The sequence below is a fragment of the Pristis pectinata genome, chromosome 2, assembly GCF_009764475.1.
Source record: "Pristis pectinata isolate sPriPec2 chromosome 2, sPriPec2.1.pri, whole genome shotgun sequence".
Classification (NCBI taxonomy): Eukaryota; Metazoa; Chordata; class Chondrichthyes; order Rhinopristiformes; family Pristidae; genus Pristis; species Pristis pectinata.
The window spans coordinates 6810696-6832758 of record NC_067406.1 but is presented as its reverse complement, the minus strand read 5'-3'; the positions used below and the strand labels follow the sequence as shown (position 1 = coordinate 6832758).

At 43.9% G+C, this 22063-nt stretch overlaps 1 protein-coding gene across 1 annotated transcript in view; it reads left to right on the top strand.

Moving 5' to 3' along the window:
• The window catches only part of LOC127583084 (nucleophosmin-like), a 111056-nt gene that overhangs the window by 25288 nt on the left and 63705 nt on the right, over nucleotides 1–22063 (top strand). Inside the window, exons 6-7 of the mRNA XM_052038834.1 lie at nucleotides 750–838; nucleotides 7424–7523. Coding sequence (XP_051894794.1) covers nucleotides 750–838; nucleotides 7424–7523 — 189 coding nt within the window. The remainder of the gene's footprint in view (nucleotides 1–749; nucleotides 839–7423; nucleotides 7524–22063) is intronic.

Genomic DNA, 22063 nt, shown 5'->3' with positions numbered 1-22063 from the left:
CCCCCTAAACCTTTCCGCTTTCACCCTAAAGCCATGTCCTCTCATACTTATCTCTCCTAATCTAGGTGGAAAGAACCTACTCGCATTTACCCCTCATAATTTTGTAAACCTCTATCAAATCTCCCCTCATTCTTCTGCGCTCCAAGGAGTAAAGTCCTAACCTGTTCAATCTTTCCCTATAACTAGGGTGAAAGCACACAATCTTTTTCCCGAGCTTGGGGAATCAAGAGCATGGGAGAGGAGTGACATTTAATAGAAAAAAATTAATTTCATCTCTCTGTCTTGGATGAAACTTATTTTTAAACAGTGACCTCTAATACTGGATTCTCCCACAAGAGGAAGCATCCCCTTCACATCCATCCAGACCCCTCAGGAGCCTGTGTTTCAATCAAGTTCCTTCTTACTCTTCTAAACTCAAGCAGAATCGAGCCTAACCCGTCCAACCTTTCCTCACCAGCGTATTCCAAGTATTAGAGCAGGCGGTGTTGACCCATCATCATAGCTCCTAGATATCACTGCAGAAGATTCTCGGGGAGAGAAGAGGGGTTCAAGGGGAAGGCTCATTGCCATCTGTCAAAGCCTTGCAAATGACATCCACATCTCAGGAACATTTGATTTTACATTCTGATAATGCCCTGAAGCTGCCAACCCTAACTAACCTGCCATCGGTACGGACATCCTCCACTGAATAGATATTGCCACCTTGAAGTTGCTGCCAGCCCTGAATTAATCATCTTTTATGTTTGCAGAAAAATGCAAAGTTAGAAAAGTCGACGAAAGCTAAAAGCGATGAAGGCGATGACGCAGATGATGAAGAGGATGATGATGAAGATGAGGAGTGAGTTGTTCTTCCTTCCCTAACCAGACAAACTGAACTGTGAATGCCTCTTTCAGGATAACACAGGCTCAAATACTCACTTAGAATATAGCAATTCAAGGGTGCGAGAAGCATGAGTTGTGTCATAGTTTATTCTTCTGTGGGTTGTGGATATCACATATTGTCCATCCCAATTATCCCTGGACCATTTTAGAAGGCAGTTGAGAATCAACGAGTGTTGGGGCTGGTGACATCTCGAAAGACATGAGTGAAAATGATTTGTTCTTGTAACAATTGCTAGATTCGTGGTCACCATTGCGGGTATGAGCTTTACACTCTGGATTTATTTAATTCACTAAATTTAAATTCCCCAGCTGCATCATGGAATTGAAATTCGTGTTTCTGGATCAATAGTCCAATTCTGGATTCTAGCACAGTGGTTTCTAGTTCGAGGTTGCCAAACCTTTTTGGACTCTCCTAGAGTTCATTATCTTGCAGAGCTGTGTTGCATTGGTATTGATGGACATGCACAAACACCCCACCAACCCCAAGCGGCAGCCCCACCAACCCAGAGCACCTTCTCCACCTTCACGCCACAAACATTCCCACTTGTCCAAAATTCACCACCACCTCCAGCCCTAACCCTAATATTCCACAACACTGAACCATCCCCACAAACCCTCCCCAACAACCCCCCCCCCCCCCCCCACAAACCCAATAAACCCGCTCCCCCACCTCACATACACGACTACAATACCTGGGACCCCTCTCCCACCCTATTAAAATATGGAATAAAGAATAAAGCACAGATCCCAACAAAGGCGAGTGGAGCGGGACCAGGCTAATGAAGGCGTGGGCCAGATCAAAGTGGCAGGGTCCAGTGAGACTGAATCTCCAGTAAGGAGATCAATGAACAGAAGAGGGATAATTTTCCCACTGCCTGCTAACTAACAACCTAAGAGCTGAGGCTGGTGGAGAGGTTTGCATCGTGCCATTTGCATAATTCCAAACTCCCAACAGCTGAAATGAGTTGGAATCTAATATTTTTATGCTGCAAGTGTACTGTCTTTGGTTTCAAAAGGTAACTGAATAGGTACTTGGGGGAGCAAATGGCAGTTCAGTGGGGAATGAACTGACCAGATTGTTCCTGCAAGGTGCTAGCATTAGCTTGATGGGACAAACGGTTCCTTTTGTGAAGTAACAGTTCCTTATTTTCATCAAAAGTTGCTGGACAGGAAAAGACTTTGGTCCTCCCATCATCCCCCTTTTCATGATGGCTAAAGCGTCATAACTTCCTTACACCCCACAGTCCTGTAATCTCAGAGGCAAAACAAAATAAGTGACTGAAAACCCCAAGGCTAATAAGGAAAAAAAAATCTCTGAAATTCCCCTTTTATCCCCTGAGGAAATCAAAACCAAACCAGGATATCACATAACTAAGGGTGAACCAATAAAAACACAGGCCTTCAATGGACTGGATTGCAAATGGTCCACCCTGCCACTTACACTTACTACCTCCACTATTCCTGCAGCCTGACTCACATTATATGACTATGTCTGTCACATCCATCCCACGAGGTGGAGTGGTTCACGAGGACCAAGCAGCGGGTCCCAAGGACCACCCCAAGGACAGCCTTCATGACCTTTTGACAGCTTGCTGTTGTCAAAGGCTTACCACTTTTAAACATCTCTGATGATCAGAGACACTTAAAGACAATTCAAGAGGATTTTAAGAATCATTATTCAAAAAATCAAAATATTTAAAAATGTAAGTAATGTAAATTAATTAGAAACAAGATTAATTAAAATTAGGGGCATGCTTAATTTTAAAGGAGATGGTGCAGCTTACCTGTGGAATGTGGCTTTTGATTTAAATACAAATACATTTCAGTGATGGTGATTAATCATTGGTAATAGTTAACGTAGAACTGTACAGAAACAGGTCCATCAGCCCACGATATCTCTGCTGACCATGATGCCAAATTAAGCTAGTCCCATCTTCTCGCATACGGTCTATATCCCTTCATTCCCTGCATGTTCATGTGCCTGTCTAAATGCCTCTTAAGTGCCACCATCATGTCTGCTTCCACCACAACCTCTGGCAGTGTGTTCCAGACACCTACAAATCTGTATATAAAAAAAAAGCTTATCCTGCACATTTCCTTTAAACTATCCCCCCTCACCTTCGAGCTATGCCTTCTAGTATTTGACATTTCTGCTCTGGGAAAGAGACTCTTGACTAGTTACCCTACCTATGTCTCATAGAGCATAGAACAGCACAGCACAGAAAAAGACTCTTCAGCCCACAGTGCTGTGCCGAACTAATTAAACTAGTAATTAAATGCCTAACTAAACTAATGCCGTCTGCTACACAATGTCCATATCCCTCTATTCCCTGTATATTGGTGTCCCTATATTTGGGGATCTTAAATGCCGTATCTGCCTCCACTGCCACCCCTGACAGCACATTCCAGGCACCCACCACTCTCTGTGTAAAAAAAAAACTTACCCCGCACATCTCCTTTAAACTTGCCCGTGCTCACCTTAAATGGGTAGATATTTCAACTGTGGGGAAATGGTACTTGCTGTCTACTCTATCTATGCCTCTCATAATTTTATAAACCTCTATCAGGTCTCCCCTCAGCCTCTGCCACTCCAGAGAAAACAACCCAAGTTTGTCCAAACTCTCCTTACAGTGCAGGCCCTCTAATCGAGGCAGCATCCTGGTAAACCTCTTCTGCACCCTCTCCAAAGCCTCCACATCCTTCCTATAATGGGGCAACCAGAAATGAATGTAATACTCCAGATGCGATCTAACTAGAGTTTTATAAAGCTGCAACGTAATTTTATAAACCTCTATCAGGTCTTCCCTCTGCCTATGTCGCACCAGAGAAAACAACCCGAATTTGTCCTTGTAGCTAATACCCTCTAATCCAGGTGAACCTCCACATCTTTCCTGTAGTGTGCAACCAGAACTGCACAAAATACCGCAAGTGCAGGCTAACCAAAGTTTCATACAGCTGCAACATGACTTCCTGACTCTTACACTCACTGCCCTGACTGATGAAGGCAAGCATGATATATGCCTTCTTTACCACACTATCTACTTGTGTTGCCACTTTCAGGGAGTTATGGACTTGGACCCCAAGATCTCTCCATACATCAGGCTCCTAGGGACCCTGCTATTTACTGTATGCATGTAAGGCATTTGGTAATGCCCCTCATGGTAGTTATTAAAAAAATATTGATAGGTATTGAGTTACCTGGATGAAGGGCACCACCACAGTATAAGACACCAGATAAATCAGGAAATATTGATTAGATCACATTTATTTCAGCTATTGTAAGATGACTTCTGCAGTTCTGAAGAGCTGGGACAGGATGGAGTGAGGGAAGATGTGATCATCAGAATCAGATTTATTATCACTGACATATGACGTGAAATGTGTTGTTTTGTGGCTGCAGTACAGTGCAAAGACATAAAAATCTATAAATTACAAAAGTAAATAGTGCAAAAAAAGGAATAATGAGGTAGTGTTCATAGATTGTTCAGAGATCTGATGGTGGAGGGGAAGAAGCTGTTCCTGAATCATTGAGTGTGGATCTTCAGGCTCCTATAGTTCCTTTCTGATGGTAGTAATGAGAAGAGGGAATGTTCCAGATGGCGAGGGTCCTTAATGATAGATGCCGCCATCTTGAGGCACTGTTTCTTGAAGATGTCTTCGATGCCGGGGAAGGGTTGTGCCCGTGATGGAGCTGGCTGACTCTACAACCCTCTGCAGCCTCTTGCAATCCTGTGCATTGGAACCTCCGTACCAGGCGATGATGCAACCAGTCAGAATGCTCTCCACCATACATCTGTAGAAATCTGCAAGAATCTTTGGTGACATACCAATTCTCCTCAAACTCCTAATGAATTAGAGCCACTGGCATGCCTTCTTCATGATTTGCATCAATGTTTTGGGCCCAGGATAGATACTATGAGATGTTGACGCCCAGGAACTTGAAGCTGCTCACCCTTTCCACCGCTGACCCCTCAATGAGGACTGGTGTGTGTTCTCCCGACTTCCCTTTCCTGAAGTCCACAATCAAGTCTTGCGAGGTTAAGTGTGAGATTGTTGGTGTGACACCATTCGAACTGCCGAACTATCTCACTCCTGTATGCCTCATCACCATCTGAGATTCTACCGACAACAGTGGTGTCATCAGTGAATTTATGGATGATGTTTGAGCTGTGCCTAGCCACACAGTCATGAATGTAGAGAGAGTAGAGCAGTGGGTTAAGCACACATCCTTGAGGTGTGTCTGTGTTGATTGTCAGTGAGGAGGAGATGTTACTACCCACTGTGGTCTCCTGATAAGCAAGTCGAGGATCCACTTGCAGAAGGAGGTACGGAGGCCCAGGCTTGAAGCTCGTTGATTAGTACCGAGGGGATGATGGTGTTGAACACCAAGCTATAATCAATAAACAGAAACCTGATGTATGTATTGCTGTTGTCTCAGTGCTCCAAAGCTGAGTGGAAAGCCAGTGAAATTGTGTCTGCTGTAGACTCGTTGTGGTGGTAGGTGATCTGCAGTGGGTCCATGTCCTTCCTCAGGTGGGAGTTAATTCTAGTGTTATGAGCCAGGTTGCTACTTGGTGAATGTCCCTTTAAGGCACCTGGACAGTAGAGTAGTGGTGTGTGTGTGGTGTTATCTACAAGACGGCAAGACTATAACTGGAACGGACTGGCTGTTTGCACGGAGAGAGAGAGAGAGAGAGAGAGAGAGAGAGACTGTATCTCTGGATGAAGGACAATAGCTGGGCCTGGCACCATATAATCCATTTATGGATTTCTGGAGCAATCAAATGGAGTCCACTGTGATGTTAACCTCTAGTGGAAAGCAGGTATTTCTGTGGGCGGCCACGTTATCGAATGCCTTCGGTGTGGCAGATACTTCGGAACAAAGCAGTGGAGATCTTCGGTGATTGAGGTGTCGTCTGGGTTCCATCGTGGAACATGTGGATTTCGTTAATTCTCTCTACATTCCCTCTACATTTTCTCTTCAGTCAGCGGTGGTTTTGCAAAACCCTTCGCTCTCGTTCTACCTTGTGACTTGCTGAACTGAACTTTGAGAACCATTCCTAGACGGGGTTTGGGAATTTGCCACACACACACTTAGAGTTTATATTTGCAGGTCAATGTTAAATATCTAACATTTTTACTTTTCTTATTATTACAAGTAGTTATTAATAAAATAGTTTCTAACACTTATACATGGCTCGTGGTGTTTCTATTATCGCTGGTACATAACATTAGCCATAATCAACATCTTGAAGCAATTCATCACAGTAGCGATTAGTGCTACCGGACAATAGATATGACATGATTAACATGTGTTACGGACTCAGTGAAAGTCCCTTTAAGATAGAGAGTGTGTGTGTATGTGTGTGTGTGGGGCGTGCTTACGTCAATAGAAGATAAAGGACGTAATGACGTTGTTGAAGAAGTAAGAAGAAGAAGAAAGAGAGAGAGAGAAGGGAGAGAGACACCAGCCTGCTTGTTTTCTCTATCGATGGATGAGAAACAATAACTGTGTTTGCCATAGAAATCCATGTATGGAAGTTGGAAGTAATCCGGTGGAGTTCACTTTGTTGCTGACCTGTAGAAGGAAACAGGTATTTGTATGTGGACGACCACGGTTCGGATGCTTTTCGGGGTGAGGAAGTCACTACCGAGTAAACACTGAAGTGTCGTTTGGGTTCCATCGTGGAACATTTGGATTTCGTATGTACTCTCTCTATGTTTTTCTACATCTACATCTTATCTTCAGACAACGGTGGTTGTTGAAGAAGCCCTTGCTCATGTTTCACCTTATGGCTTGCGGAACTGAACTTTAAGAACCATTCCGGAACTGGGAGTTTTGGACTTTGTCACACACACACACGAAGAGTTTAGTTTTGGGGTTAACGTTCGAGGTTTAACATTTTTGAATTCTAACATACTAACATTTTTACTTTTATTTTACGTATTATCATAAGTAGTGATTAATAAAATAGTTTTTAACACTGAATCATGCTCAGTGTGTTTCTTTTGTTGCTGGTTTGTGACACATGTCCTTACAGCTATTGTCATTATTGGTTTATTCTTTTCACTTGTATTGAGATAGTGAAAAGCTTTTGTTTGCGTGCCATCCAGGCAGGTCATTCCACACATAAGTACATGGAGGTAGTTTAAAAAGAAAACAATTCAGAATATAGGGTAGCAGCTACAGAGAAGTGTTGCAGCTTTGAGGAGGCAAGGCAGGAGAATGAAGGGAAGTAATTAAAATATTCTATAATCTCATATCTCAGTAAAATGAAGTCTTAATCAGGGAAAAGCTAAACATGAAGGGTTCTAGAAATCCGAACTTGAAGGCATAAAATTCAAAGAGCATCCATGGAAGGAGAAACAATTCATGTTTCTGGACAAGGAAAAATCATCTGCTTGGCACACTGTCTGTCTCTGCAGATGCTGTCAAACTGTGAGTCACAAAGTATTTTTTGTGCTCGATTGGAACTGGAAATTACTAGCAGTGTTCCTTACTGATTTTTTTTTCCCCTGAATTTGCCGTGTTGCATTTCAGCGAGGAGGACGATGAGGAGGATGATGAAGAGGAGGAAGAGGATGATGATGAGGATGAAGAGGATGAGATTCCAAAGACTGTTCCAAAAAAACCAGTCAATGTGAGTTAAGATAAGTCTTTGAATAGCTTGCCAAGTCCTTGTAATTAGTGTGGACAATATCTTGGATCTCTACGATGACGTAAATGATCAAAGGAGACGATAAAAGCTTTTAAGTCCCACATGATGATGCAGCCGGGTGTTGGTATGAGGCAGAACACAGGAGGACACAACCTTTACAAGTTGGTCCAAAGCAAGGTTCCTAAACAAGTTTGAATTCAATACCATTATTTGATTAGCTCTGTGAAGAAGAGAGAGGTTGGAGTTCTCCAGGTTATGAAGGGAATTTAATAAAGTTGGTTCAGACGTTGTGTTCGTAGTTGCTGAAGAGCTCAGGCACCACGAGCTGTGAGTTTTTAAAGAAAGGAAGGTGGGAAGTCATAAAAGGGGAATTTTACAACTTTATACCAACAGCAGGGACAGAGATGGGATTTAGATTGGTTTCTACAAAATGATACATGAGGCAGTGATGATGCTGGAGGTTTCTTGGGTCTGATTGCTTTTCCTGTTTATTCCAGTGTAAATTATTTTTAACATGCATTGTTTTGTATTCTCTCAAAAGATTTTTGATACATAAACAGTACATCTATTATGAATTATATGGACGTTTATTGTAGATTCTCATTTAGATCTAGTTAACATGTTATTTCTAATTTCAGTCACTCTTGGCAATTGAAGTATTTACTTTCACTCTATTAGTAGGAATATGAAAGGTTGTGCAAATAGTCACTTGATAAATAATTGCTGTTCTTAAATTATCCCCTGTTGGAGAATACGTATGTCAGAGATCACTGTTCTTCATCAGGGAAGGTGCAAAGCCTCCACTCACTACATATTTCCCCCTCCCCATTAATGACCCAAGCAAAGGAACGTAATCTTACTGCAACAATCGTTAATACAGTACCTCTAACATACGAAAAATTATAGGAAGGATGTGGAAGTGTTGGAAAGGGTGCAGAGGAGATTTATCAGGATGCTGCCTGGTTTAGAGAATATGAGAAGGAAGATCAGAGGAGACATGATAGAGGTGTACAAAATATTCAGAGGAATAGATAGAGTGGATAGCCAGCGCCTCTTTCCTAGGGCACCAATGCTCAATACAAGAGGGCATGGCTTTAAAGTAATGGGTGGGAAGTTCAAGGGAGATATCAGAGGAAGGTTTTATACCCAGAGAGTGGTTGGGGCATGGAATGTGCTGCCTGGGGTGGTGGTGGAGGCAAGTACATTGGTCAAATTCAAGAGATTGCTAGATAAGCATATGGAGGAATTTTAAACAGAGGGATATGTGGGAGGAAGGGGTTGGATAGTCTTAGACGAGGTTTAAAGGTCAACACATTGTGGGCCAAAGGGCCTGTATTGTGCTGTACTGTTCTAAAACTTCTAAAAATATTCCATGCTCCCGAGAGGTGTCATCAAACAGAAATACTGAGTCTAGAAAAACTTGGTCAAACAGAGAAGTATAGAGGGAATTTAAAAGCATTGAAGAGGTGGTTGCCAACAGTGAAGTGATTGAACCTGGAGCTGAGGTGTGTAGATATCTTGGAGGGCTGTAGGCCTGGAATGGATGACAGACATCTGGAGATGTGCGACCATGGAAGGAATGGGAATGGAATTTCAAAATGGAGGCGCGACTTAACTGAGAGCCAGTGTCGGGCTGCTAGCTCAGAGGTGATGTGGGAATAGGATTTGGTGCAAGTTAAGACATAGGCAGCAGAGTTTTAGATACTTCATGGAGAGTCAAAGGAAGAAATCCAGTCAGAAATTTGTTGGACCCAAAGCTTACAGGTAACAAAGGCATGGACGAGGATTTCAGAGAATCAGAGAATTGTACAGCATGAAAACAGGCCATTCGGCCCAACTCCTCCACACCGAGCAGTTGGACTCCTTCTGTATTAATCCCATCGCCCAGCACTTGGTCCATATCCCCCTGTGCCTCAGTGATTCGGGTGCTCATCCAGACACTTCTTGGATGCTGTCAGTGACCCAGCGTCAACCACCCTCTCAGACACTGAACATCAGGTACTTACCACTCTCTGGGTGAAGAAGGTCCCTCTCAGATCCCCTATAAATCATTTACCTCTTAAGCTACAGCCGTGTCCTCCAGTGTTATCTACTTAGATATGGAGAAAAGGTTCGTGCAGTCGATGCAATCTAAACTCCTCATGTGTCTGTTTCTCATTGTGATTTCAGCAGCAGATGAGAGGCAAAATCAGGCAGTGGTATAGAGATGAAAATCGGCTGTCATAGTGGTGGCACTGATACGAGGCCTGGCATTCAGCATACTGTGTGTTTGAAAGTGACCTCCACATAGGCAATGGCAGAGATTACTTTATCAAAGTCTTGTGCTCTGCTGTGCAGACTCGTGTCTGTACACAGGCACATGAATGGATGTTTGCAGTGAGACCATTGGATGTTGATCAAGAGCAGAACCAGTTGCTTTGATTCTGCTTCTGTACTTACCCCTTTGGCCAATAAATGTCCCATAGCTGACCACCCAGTTCCAAGCAAATTGTTGGCTTTAAAACACACAACCTCATCTGATCTTCCAGTACAGTACAGTTACGAAAGATGACAGATCTACTCATTACCTTTACTATAATCGTTCTACACTTTTAAATTTAAATTCTATGTCACTTACTATTACTAATAATGTTCTTTTATACTTTGTTATTGTTTTTACCAGTACTATCTCAATGCACTGTGTACTAACTCAATGTACCTGCACTGTGTAATGAATTGATCTGTACGAACGGTATGCAAGACAAATTTTTCACTGTACCTCGGTACAAGTGACAATAATAAACCAATACCAATACTTGTCACACTAAAGATCCAAATGCTCGGAGAATGAATGTCTAGTTCAGGAAAAAAAAATGGGAGTTCCCTGGTGCCCTGGCTAACATACCTACCTTGACAAATGCCACCAAAACTGGTCGTTCGTAACATTGGAATTTCTGGAACATCTTGATGTCAAGCAAATGCACCATTATAACGGCACGTCCTTTATTGAGGTCGATTGGAATTATACCCGTTGTTTGTCCAGTTAAAATTAGTGACTTGGGAGAAATAGAACAGCAGTTGGATCAGGATCTGGTACAAAACTTTAATGCAATACATGAATTGGCATTTGCACCCCTGCAAGTAACTGTGGCACTACTTCACAGTCTAAATAAGCTGTTCCTTTTCTTTAATGTGTAGGTCAGCTTTTAACTTGGCACGTGGGAAGTCCCATTCATTGTCTTGTAATGAAGTGAGCATTAATTACCAAACATTGCTGCAGAAAGACTTAATACTCTTAGACATTCGGCATGTGAGAGAGAGCAAGTTGCAGGTCTACAAGGAAAGAAGAGGAAGGGAGGAATGGGACTAATTGGGTTGCTCTGCTGGGAAACCACATTCAACTGATGTGCTGAATGGCCCTTTTCTGTGTTGTAATAAGTATTTTATAATGGAGCAAGCTGTTATGAAAGGGAGCACACTGGCTGAAAACATGGGAGAGCCAGATTCATTTGTGAGAGAGGGATATACTCAAAAAGAAAGACATTGTCAGAGCTATTGAGAAAGGGTGAAGGTTTGTACTGGGAATAATTAGATTGCTCTTTCAGTGACTTCATACAGTGTGAGGAACAAAATGACTGCACTGTATAATTCCAGTATGTGCAGCTGCGTGAATGGTGTGCTAGGTATGAGCATGAGGGGCAGAGGTCAGGTGAACGCAGTCTTTTTCCTCAGGGAAGGGGAACTAAGAACTAGGAGGTAAGATAAGATATCTTTATCAGTCACATGGACATCGAAACACACAGTGAAATGCATCTTGTTGTGTAGTGCTCTGGGGGCAGCCCGCAAGTGTCGCCATGTTTCTGGCGCCAATGTAGCATGCCAACAACTTCTTAACCCGTACGTCTTTGGAATGTGGGAGGAAACTGGAGCACCCGGAGGAAACCCACGCAGACACAGGGAGAATGTACAAACTCCTCACAGACGGTGGCTGGATTTGAATCTGGGTCGCTGGTGCTGTAAAACGTTAAGCTAACAGCTGCACTATTTAAGGTGAGGGAGGAAAGATTTAAAAGGGACCTGAGGGGCAACTTCTTCACACAGAGGGTGGTGAGTGTATGGAACGAGCTGCCAGAGGAAGTGGTTGAGGCAGGTTAAATAACAACATTCGAAATACATTTGGATAAGTACATGGATAGGAGGGGCTTAGAGCGATATGGGCCAAATGCAGGCAATTTGGACCCATGGTCAGCATGGACGAGTTGGGCCGAAGGGCCTGTTTCCGTTCTGTATGTCTCTATGATTCTAAGTGTAAAAATCAAATGGTGAGATATAGATTTTCTTAGGATCCTTCCCTCACTGCCCTTAATTTGAAAGTTTTTTTTAAATTATACCTCTTTGTCCATGGTAAAGATGTTGTAAACGTGCAAGTTGTTTCCAAGGCAAGTATGCTCAGAGAAAAGGCTGAATCGGCATATTTAAGCACAAGAGTTGTCATTTGTTGGTGACGTGTTCGTGAAGACCTGGGGGTGCTAGAACATTTGCAGGTGACCTCATTCTGAATCAGTTTCTTGTATGTAACAGAGTAGCTATCTTGGTCTGATTCGACTGAAAGTCAGCATCTGAGCCAACCTTTTCAGTGGGGAGGGTGGGGAGTGGGGGGAGGGGGCGAGAGAAAAGAATTTACGCAGAGCAAAAAGCAAACTGCTGGAGGAACTCAGCGGGTCGAGCAACATCTGTGGGGGGAGTGGGGGGGAGGAATTGTTGATGTTTCAGATCAGGCCTGAGTGGAGAGGGAAGATAGCTGATATAAAGAGGAGAGAGGGAGTGGTCAGACGGGGTCCAGTAGGTGAAGTTACATGGCGTGGTTGTTACTGGACCAGCAGCCAGAGACGAACTGTTAAGAAAGAGATACGGGTTCGAATCTAATCAGTCTAGTTGGGGAATTTAAATTCAAGTAATTAAATAAAACTGGAGTTAACAATTTGTCTCAGTAATATTAATCATGAAGCCATGAAAAGTCATGTTCCAGCTGTATAAAACTTTAGGCTGTAGTTGGAGTATTGAGCGCAGTTCTGGTCACTCCATTGCAGGAAGGATGTGGAGGCTTTGGAGAGGGTGCAGAAGAGGTTCACCAGGATATATGAGCTATAAGGAGAGGTTGGACAAACTTGGATTGTTCACTCTGGAGTGTTGGAGGCTGAGGGGAGACCTGATAGAATTATGAGAGGCATGGGTAAGACAGACAGCCAAAATATTTTTCCCAGGTCAGAAATGTTGAATACTCGAGGGCATAGCTTTAGGGTGAGAGGGGGAAAGTTTAAAGGGGGACGTGCAGGGAATTTTTGTTTTTACACAGAGCGCGGTGGGTGCCTGAAATGTGCTGGCCAGGGGTGGTGGTGGAGGCAGGTACGATAGAGGTGTTCAAGAGGCTTTAAGACAGGCATGTGAATGGCGACATTGAGTTTATTGTCATGTGCACAAGAACGGTGAGGTACAGGTAAATGAAACGCTTGCAGCAACATCACAGGCACATAGGTACAGACAACAATGCAGAATACAAGTTATACATACTATTATACCATACAGTGTAAAAGCAAGACAGTGGGGGAAAAAAAGACACAATCGAAGTCATGTATACAGAAAATGGAAGGAAATGGGTCATGTGCAGGCAGAAGGGATTAGTTTAATTTGGCGTCATGGCCAGCACAGACATTGTGGGCCGAAGAGTCTGCTCCTGTGATGTACTGTTTGTGTTCTATAAACTACAGGATTGAAACAAAATATCACCTGGTTCACTCTTGTTGTTCAGGGAGGGAAATCTGCCATCTTTTGACATCATATGGAGGTTTTGTTTTCAATGCTACGCAATCTAAAACTGACTTCATGAAGTAAATTGTGTTAGAGTGAAACTTCTGTAAAATTGGGCAAGGTAGTTCTGGTCGACATCCACTTTAGCATGTCCAGTGTGTGCTGGTGACAGACATGCACCAAATGGCACCTTTTGTGGTACAGTGCAGATCACCTCAGACCCTGCTATGTGGCTGACTCTTAACTGTCTCCTTGCTTCAGGGGTAATTAGGGATGGACAGTAAATACTGGTATTGTCAACCACGTCCACATCCCATCTTCCCCACTATCAGATTCCCGAACCAATCACCTCTTTCATAGAAACATAGAAAACCTACAGCACAATACAGGCCCTTCGGCCCACAAAGTTGTGCCGAACATGTCCCTACCTTAGAAATTACTAGGCTAACCCATAGCCCTCTATTTTTCTAAGCTCCATGTACCTATCCAAAAGCCTCTTAAAAGACCCTCTCGTATCCGCCTCCACCACCATTGCCGGCAGCCCATTCCACACACTCACCACTCTCTGAGTAAAAAACGTACTCCTGACATCTCCTCTGTCCCTACTCCCCAGCACCTTAAACCTATGTCCTCTTGTGGCAACCATTTCAGCCCTGGGAAAAGCCTCTGACTATCCACCCGATCAATGCCTCTCATCATCTTATACACCTCTATCAGGTCACCTCTCATCCTCCGTCGCTCCAAGGAGAAAAGGCCGAGTTCATTCAGCCTGTTTTCATAAGGTGTGCTCCCCAATCCAGGAACATCCCTTCTGCCTTTCACATTCCCTTCCCAGTGGTGCTGCCACATTCTCATACTCTGAAGTCTACCCATCTCATTTGTTCTCCTGTTGTCACTGTAGCATTTGTTTTTGCACTATTTCACTTTGCACTACAATCTTTGCACCATACTGCTGTTTTTATTATAATGTATATTATTATGTATACCAATTACTCTGTGAGCTACATGCAAGGAAGGAATTTCACTGAACCCCGGTGTATATGACAATAAACTAATCTGAATGAATAAAATAAACTATGATCCAACATTAAGGATATCATTGATAAGGAATACCTACCTGGATTTAGTGAAGATCAGTGTGGTGTCCTGCATCATACAGCCACTAGGTTGTGCAGTTGACTCTCTGACGACAGTCGGGTCTCTGGTCTTTGGAAATCAGTGCCCAAATAAAAGAGCCTTGAGTGAAAAATAGTTGCTTAGAAATTCCTCTGAGCGGTGCTTTTTTTTCAAGGTCTTGCAATCCAAAATTGGAGCAAATTATGTTAACAGTCATTTTTGCGAGATTGGGCATGGTAATTCAGGTTGAGATCCACTTTAGCATATCCAACGTTTGGCCAGCATAACACATGCAGTAAATTACAAATTTGGGAGAAGATCCTGAGAGGCAGGATTTATGAACATTTGGAGAGGTATAATATGATTAAGAATAGTCAGCATGGCTTTGTCAAGGGCAGGTCCTGCCTTACGAGCCTGATTGAATTTTTTGAGGATGGGACTAAACACATCGATGAAGGGAGAGTAGTAGATGTAGTGTATATGGATTTCAGCAAGGCATTTGATAAGGTACCCCATACAAGGCTTATTGAGGAAGTAAGGAGGCATGGGATCCAAGGTGACATTGCAGTGTGGATCCAGAACTGGCTGGCCCACAGAAGGCAAAGAGTGGTTGTAGAGGGGTCGTATTCTGCGTGGAGGTCGGTGACCAGTGGTGTACCTCAGGGATCTGTTCTGGGACCCTTACTCTTCGTGATTTTTATAAATGACCTGGATGAGGAAGTGGAGGGATGGGTTAGTAAGTTTGCGGATGACACAAAGGTTGGAGGTGTTGTGGATAGTATAGAGGGCTGTCAGAGGTTACAGCGGGACATAGATAGGATGCAAAGTTGGGCTGAGAAGTGGCAGATGCAGTTCAACTCAGATAAGTGTGAAGTGGTTCATTTTGATAGGTCAAATATGATGGCAGAATATAATCTTAATGGTAGGACTCTTGGCAGCATGGAGGATCAGAGGGATCTTGGGGTCCGAGTCCATAGGACGCTCAAAGCGGCTGTGCAGGTTGACTCTGTGGTTAAGAGGGCATATGGTGTATTGTTCTTCATCAATCGGGGAATTGAATTTAGGAGCCAAGAGGTATTGTTGCAGCTATATAGGTCCCTGGTCAGACCCCACTTGGAGTACTGTGCTCAGTTCTGGTCGCCTCACTACAGGAAGGATGTGGAAGCAATAGAGGGTGCAGAGGAGATTTACAAGGATGCTGCCTGGAATGCGGAGCATGCCTTATAAAAACAGGTTGAGGGAACTCGGCCTTTTCTCCTTGGAGCCACAGAGGATGAGGGGGGACCTGATAGAGGTATATAAGATGATGAGAGGTAGTGATAGGGTAGATAGTCAGAGGCTTTTCCCCAGGGCTGAAATGGTGGCCACAAGAGGACACAGGTTTAAGGTGCTGGGGAGTAGGTAAAGAGGAGATGTCAGGGGTAAGTTTTTTACTCAGAGAGTGGTGAGTGGGTGGAATGGGCTGCCAGCAATGGTGGTGGAGGCGGATACGATAGGGTCATTTAAGAGCTGAAGGGCCTGAATTGTGCTGTAGTTTTTCTATGTTCTATGAACACATTTTTGACGTAACAGGTCCTGCAAACAGCTCTCACTGAATAATCACAAAAATGACCAAGGAGCACAACACATTGCTTTCTTTATTTAGGTGCAGTTTAAAGGGTAACTCTGCTGACGTTGGAACACTTTAGGGGGCAGCTTCAAACCTCACTGGCGACTGTTCATACACATTCCAAAGTGTTGGGTCTTTGCTCAAAACAACATGTGCTTTTTGAAGATTGTGTCTAATGGGAAACTAATGTTATGGTTGCCTCAGCAATCATCCTATGATAATATAACTATGACACTAGCTGTGGCATGTGATTCTGGGAAAGAATGTGGAGAAGAGCACCAACCCCACTCCCCTTTCAGCCTCTCTCCTCCCTGTGGCAGCCTGCGTGTTACTGGAGTCTGAATACTTGTGCCTTTAAATGGTGACATATTCCCTGTCTACAGCACAACAACGCAGTAGTAGCTGCAATAAAATGATGCAGCTCCCATTGTGACTCATGCAGGTCATGACTTAACACATCTTTTAATAGGAAACCATGTTAATGCCTTTGCATGCTTGTTTTTAACCAACTTTGCAAACATTTTGTGGGACTCGATTTCGTGCTGGTGCCAAATGCAACAGTATTTAGCACAGCAAAAAAAGGTGCAGTCTAATTTGTAGGCAAGTGACATCTGGTATGTTCTATTTTACTGGATCTCAAACAACGATGAGATGGAGTACTGGAAGGAGATAGAGAGCTTAGTGGTATGATGTCAAGACAACAACCTCTTCCTCAATGGCAGTAAAATGAAGAAGCTTGTCATTGACTTCAGGTGCAGGGTGGAGTACACGCCTTTATCAATGGTACTGAGGTCAAGATGGATGAGAGCTTCAAGCTCCTAGGTGTAAACATCACCAACAATTTGTCCTGGTCCAGCCACGCAGACACCATGGCCAAGAAAGCACAACAAAGCCTCTAATTCCTTAGAAGGCTAAGGAAATTCAGCATGTCCCCAATGACTTCCCAATTTTTACAGATACACCATAGAAACCATTCTATCTGGATGCATCAGTGCTCTGCCCATAACTGCAAGAAATGGCAGAGTTGTGAACACAGCCCAGTCCATCATGCAAACCAGCCTCCTGCCCAAGGATCTCTACACTTGCCGCTGCCTCGGGAAAGCAGCCAACGTAATCCAAGGCCGCACCCACCACGGACACATCCTCTCTTCTCTCTCCCCTCCCACCCCCCCCGCCCCACCATCGGGCACAAGATACAAAAGCTTAAGACATGTACCACCAGACTCCAGGAAAGTTTCTATCCCATTATCAGCCTCTTGAATGGACTTCTCGTATGCTAAAAGATGAACTCTTGATCTCCCAGTCTACCTCGCTGTGGCCTTTGCACTTTATTTGTCTACCTGCACTGCACTTTCTCTGTAACTGGAACTACATTCTGCACTCTGCTTCTTACTACCTCAATGTACTTGTATATAGAATGATCTGTCTGGATGGCACTCAAACAAAACCCCTTCACTGTATCTCAGTACAGGTGACAATTATAAATCAGCACCAATAATTCAGATTTCTTTCTATTTGATCATTGCAAATATTTGAGTAATCTTTCCATTCTCTCTGTTTTCTCATTCCTCTCATTATTTTTTTAAATGAGTTTATTCCTTATGATTTTTCTTGGATGGGACAGCCTGGAGTAAGCAAGTCGTCAGTTGGATAAATCATTAGGCACCATGTACAATGTTGGGTTGTCGTGTTACAGCTGTAAAATAGGTTGTTGAGACCACACCTGGAATATTGTGTGCAGTTCTGGTTGCCATGCTATAGGAAGGATGTGATTAAGCTAGAGAGGGTGCAAAAGAGATTCACAAGGATGTTATAGAGTCATAGAGCAATAAAGCCCAGATACAGGCCCTTTGGCCCAACCAGTCCATGCCGACCACGGTGCCCACCCAGCTAGTCCCAATTTTCTACGTTCGGTCCATATCCCCACCCCTTCTTGTACCTACCCAAGTGTTTTAATGATACTATTGTACCTGCCTCAACCACTTCCTCTGGCAGCTCGTTCTATATACTCACTACCCTCTGCATGAAAAAGTTGCTCCTCAGGTCCTTTTTAAATCTTTCCCCGCTCACCCTAAACCTATGCCCCCTAGTTTTGGACTCCCCTACCCTGGGGAAAAGACTGTTACCGTCCATCTTATTAATGCCTCTCATAATTTTAAACACTTCTATAAGGTCTCCCCTCACTCTCCTACATTCCAAGCAATAAAGACCCAGCCCGTCCAACCTCTCCCTATAACTCAGGCCCTCGAGTCCTGGCAACATCCTTGTCGATCTTTTCTGCACTCTTTCCAGTTTAACCACGTCTTTCCTATAACGTGTTGCTGGGTTTGGTGGATTTGGGTTTTGAGGAGAGACTGCACAGGCTGCGACTTTTTTCCCCTTGAGCGTAGGAGGCTGAGGGGTGACCTTATGGAGGTTTATAAAATCATGAGGGGCAGAGATAAGGTGAATGGACACAGTCTTTTTCCCAGGGTAGGGGAGTCCACCAAGGGCACAGGTTGAAGGTGAAAGGGGAAAGATTTATAGGGGACCTGAGGGGCTGGTTTTTCTCTGTATGGTGTGTATATGGTGTGAGCTGCCAGAGGAAGTGGTAGAGGCGGGTGCAATTACAATGTTTAAAAGACATTTGGGCAGGTTCATGGACAGGAAAGGTATAGTGGGATACGGGCCAAATGGGACTAGCTCATGTGCCTGCACGTGATCCACATCCCTCCTTTCCCTGCATATTCATGTGTCTAACTAAAAGCCTCTTGAATGCCATTATTGTATCTGCTTCCACCACTACCCCTGGCAGCTCATTTCAGGCACCCACCACTCTGTATAAAAAAAACTTGCCCCACACATCCCTTTTAAACTTTCTCCCTCTCACCTTAAAACTATGCCCTCTAGTATTTGACATTTCTACCCTGGGAAAAATACTACCATATCCATATCCATGCTTTTCATAATTTTATTAACTTCTGTCAAAAGTCACCTTGGTCAGCATGGACGAATTGGGCTGAAGGGCCTATTTTCACGCTGTATAACTCTGTGACTATAGGACTCTCCCTTTTGTCCCCCAGCCAATTTATCACCTGAAATGCATTGTCATCCATGGCTCTCTCTGAGTCAGCTGGTTGTGTGCTAATAGCCCACATCAGAGACGTGTATAATTCAGGCTGACACTGCAGTTCCAAACCAGCATCAGATTTATTATCACTGACATATGACGTGAAATTTGTTGTTTTGTGGCAACAGTACAGTACAACTGCTGCACTGCCGGAGGAGCCCTCTCTCAAATAGAAAGTTTAAATCAGTGGAGAGGTGTCCTTTTTAGTGGACATATGAGATAAGATTTCTTTATTAGTCACATGTACATCAAAACACACAGTGAAATGCATCTTGCGTAGAGTGTTCTGGGGGTAGCCCGCAAGTGTTGCCACGCTTCCGGTGCCAACATAGCATACCCACAACTTCCTAACTCGTACGTCTTTGGAATGTGGGAGGAAACCGGAGCACTCGGAGGAAACCCACACAGACAAGGGGAGAACATACAAATTCCTTACAGACGGCAGCCGGAATTGAACCTGGGTCTCTGGCGCTGTAATAGCGTTACGCTAATCACTACTCCACCGTGCCTGCTCACAATATCCCATATAATTTTATCAAAGGACAACAGGGGACTTCCTCTCTGTGTTTTGTCCAATTATGGTCCTTCATTGAGCTAAAATAAATGATCTGATCTGATCACTGTACACATTGCTGTTTGTGGGATCTTGCTTTGTGCAGATTGGCTGCACACATTCTACATTACAATCGTGACTACAATTCAGAAGTACCTCACAGCTGAGATGCTTTGGAATGCTCTACAAGTATGTATGATATAAATTCAAGGTTTCTCTCTGACACTTAAGAGAGGGTCATTTACATGGTAACTGTTTCATAGAGTTGTACAGCACAGAAACATGGTCCTTCAGTTTGCCAAATCCGTGCCAACCGTCAAGTACCCATTTACACTAATCCCTATTTATTCTCCCCACATTCCTGACAACTCCCCCAGATTCTACCAGTTTGCTCACCTGCACACCAGGGGAAATTTCCAGTGGCTAATTAACCTACCAAATGCCACATCTTTGGGACATGGGAACAAATAGGAGCACACAGAGGAAACCCACGGTTATAGGGAGGATTGGAATTGGCTTCTTATTGCCACAAGTACTGAGGTACAGTGGAAAATTTGTCCTGCGTACCGTTTATACAGATGAATTCATTACATAGTGCATTGAAGCAGTACAAGGTAAAACAGTAAAACAGAATGCAGAATAAAATATAACAGCTACAGAGTGCAGGCAGACAATAAGGTGCAAGGTCATAACGAGGTAGATTGTGAAGTCAAGAGTCCATCTTATCATACTGGGAAACCATTCAATAGTCATAACAGCGGGGTAGAAGCTGTCCTTGAGCCTGGTGGTACATGCTTTCAGGCTTTTGTATCTTCTGGCCAATAGAAGGGGAGAGAAGAGAGAATGCCTGGGATGTGGGGTCTTTAGGCTCACTGCGTTACTGAGGCAGCACGAAGTGTAGACAGAGTCCATGGAAGGGAAGCTGGTTTCCGTGATGTGCTGAGCTGTGTCCATGACACGCTGCAGGTTCTTGCGATCACGGGCAGAGCAGTTGCCATACCAAGACATGATGCATCCAGATAGGATGCTTTTTGTGGTGCATCTACAAAAATTGGTGAGGGTCGACGGGGACAAGCCAAATTTCTTTAGCTAGTTTGTACGTGAACATACAAACTGCACATAGACAGCACTGGAGGTCAGGATCGAACTTGATTTGCTGCGGTTGTGAGGTGACAGCTGTACTAGCTGCACCCCTGTCCTAGTTTCTTTCTGTGGAGCATTGGATTTTGTTATCCTTCCTGCTTACTAATCTCTTCTATATAGCACCCATCTGTTGGCTTTCCATTTCCAACCCTGTGCATTGCCTGACTTCATTGGATATTCAGAGGTGGCACAGAGAGATCAGGTACAGCACCTGCTGGGGATGGTTGTATCTCAGCCCAGTACGTTCTCATTCTTAATTGTAAAGAGGACGGGCATATTAGCATATAGGCTCATCTTGCGAAAAGAACTGAAAATTTGTCATAATTATACAGCACAGAAACAGGCCCTTCAGCCCAACTTGTCCACACCGACCAAGGAGTCTCCCTGAGCTAGTCCCATTTGTCTGCGTTTGGCCCATATCCCTCTAAATCTTTCCTATCCCTGTCTTCCAGAGAGGAAGATGGATAAGATATCTTTATTACATCAAAACACACAGTGAAATACATCTTCTGCGTAAAGTGTTTTGGGGCAGCCTGCCAGTGTTGCCACGCTTCCAGTGCCAACATAACATGCCCATAGCTCCTAACCCGTACATCTTTGGAATGTGGGTGGAAACTGGAGCACCCGGAGGAAACCCACACAGACATGGGGAGAACGTACAAGCTCCTTACAGACAGCGGCGGGAATTGAACCCAGGTCCCTGGCGCTGTAATATTGTTATGCTAACCGCTACACTACTGTCCCTGCCGAGGGAGAGGATGTGGTCTGTTTGCACTGCTGGACTTGAATATGCCTTGATTGAACCAGAGCAGAGAGAGGAACCTGAGCAGGAGGGCACTATCTGGTTGCTTGGCATAAAGAGATCCACTCCGTGAGGAAGTCCAAGGAGGAGAGGAAAACCAGTGACTCCTAAAGAGGCAAATTGCAATTAGTTGTCTGCTCACTTTCAACAGGATAGGTGGAAGTAGGGATGGCTTTTTCGAGTGAAAGAGAGAGTGATAAATTGTTCCTAACATCAGAAAAGAAAAAAAAATTGAGATATTTTACAAATTAGCACAGAGGAATCCAAACAGTGGGCAGAGCTTGTGATAACATGAAAAATCAATAAAGTCCCAAAATCATCACATTGGCATTCCTGCCTTCAGTTGCCAAGGATCTAAGCATTATCATTCTATTCCTGAGCCTGTGGAGTGTGTCTTGAACCC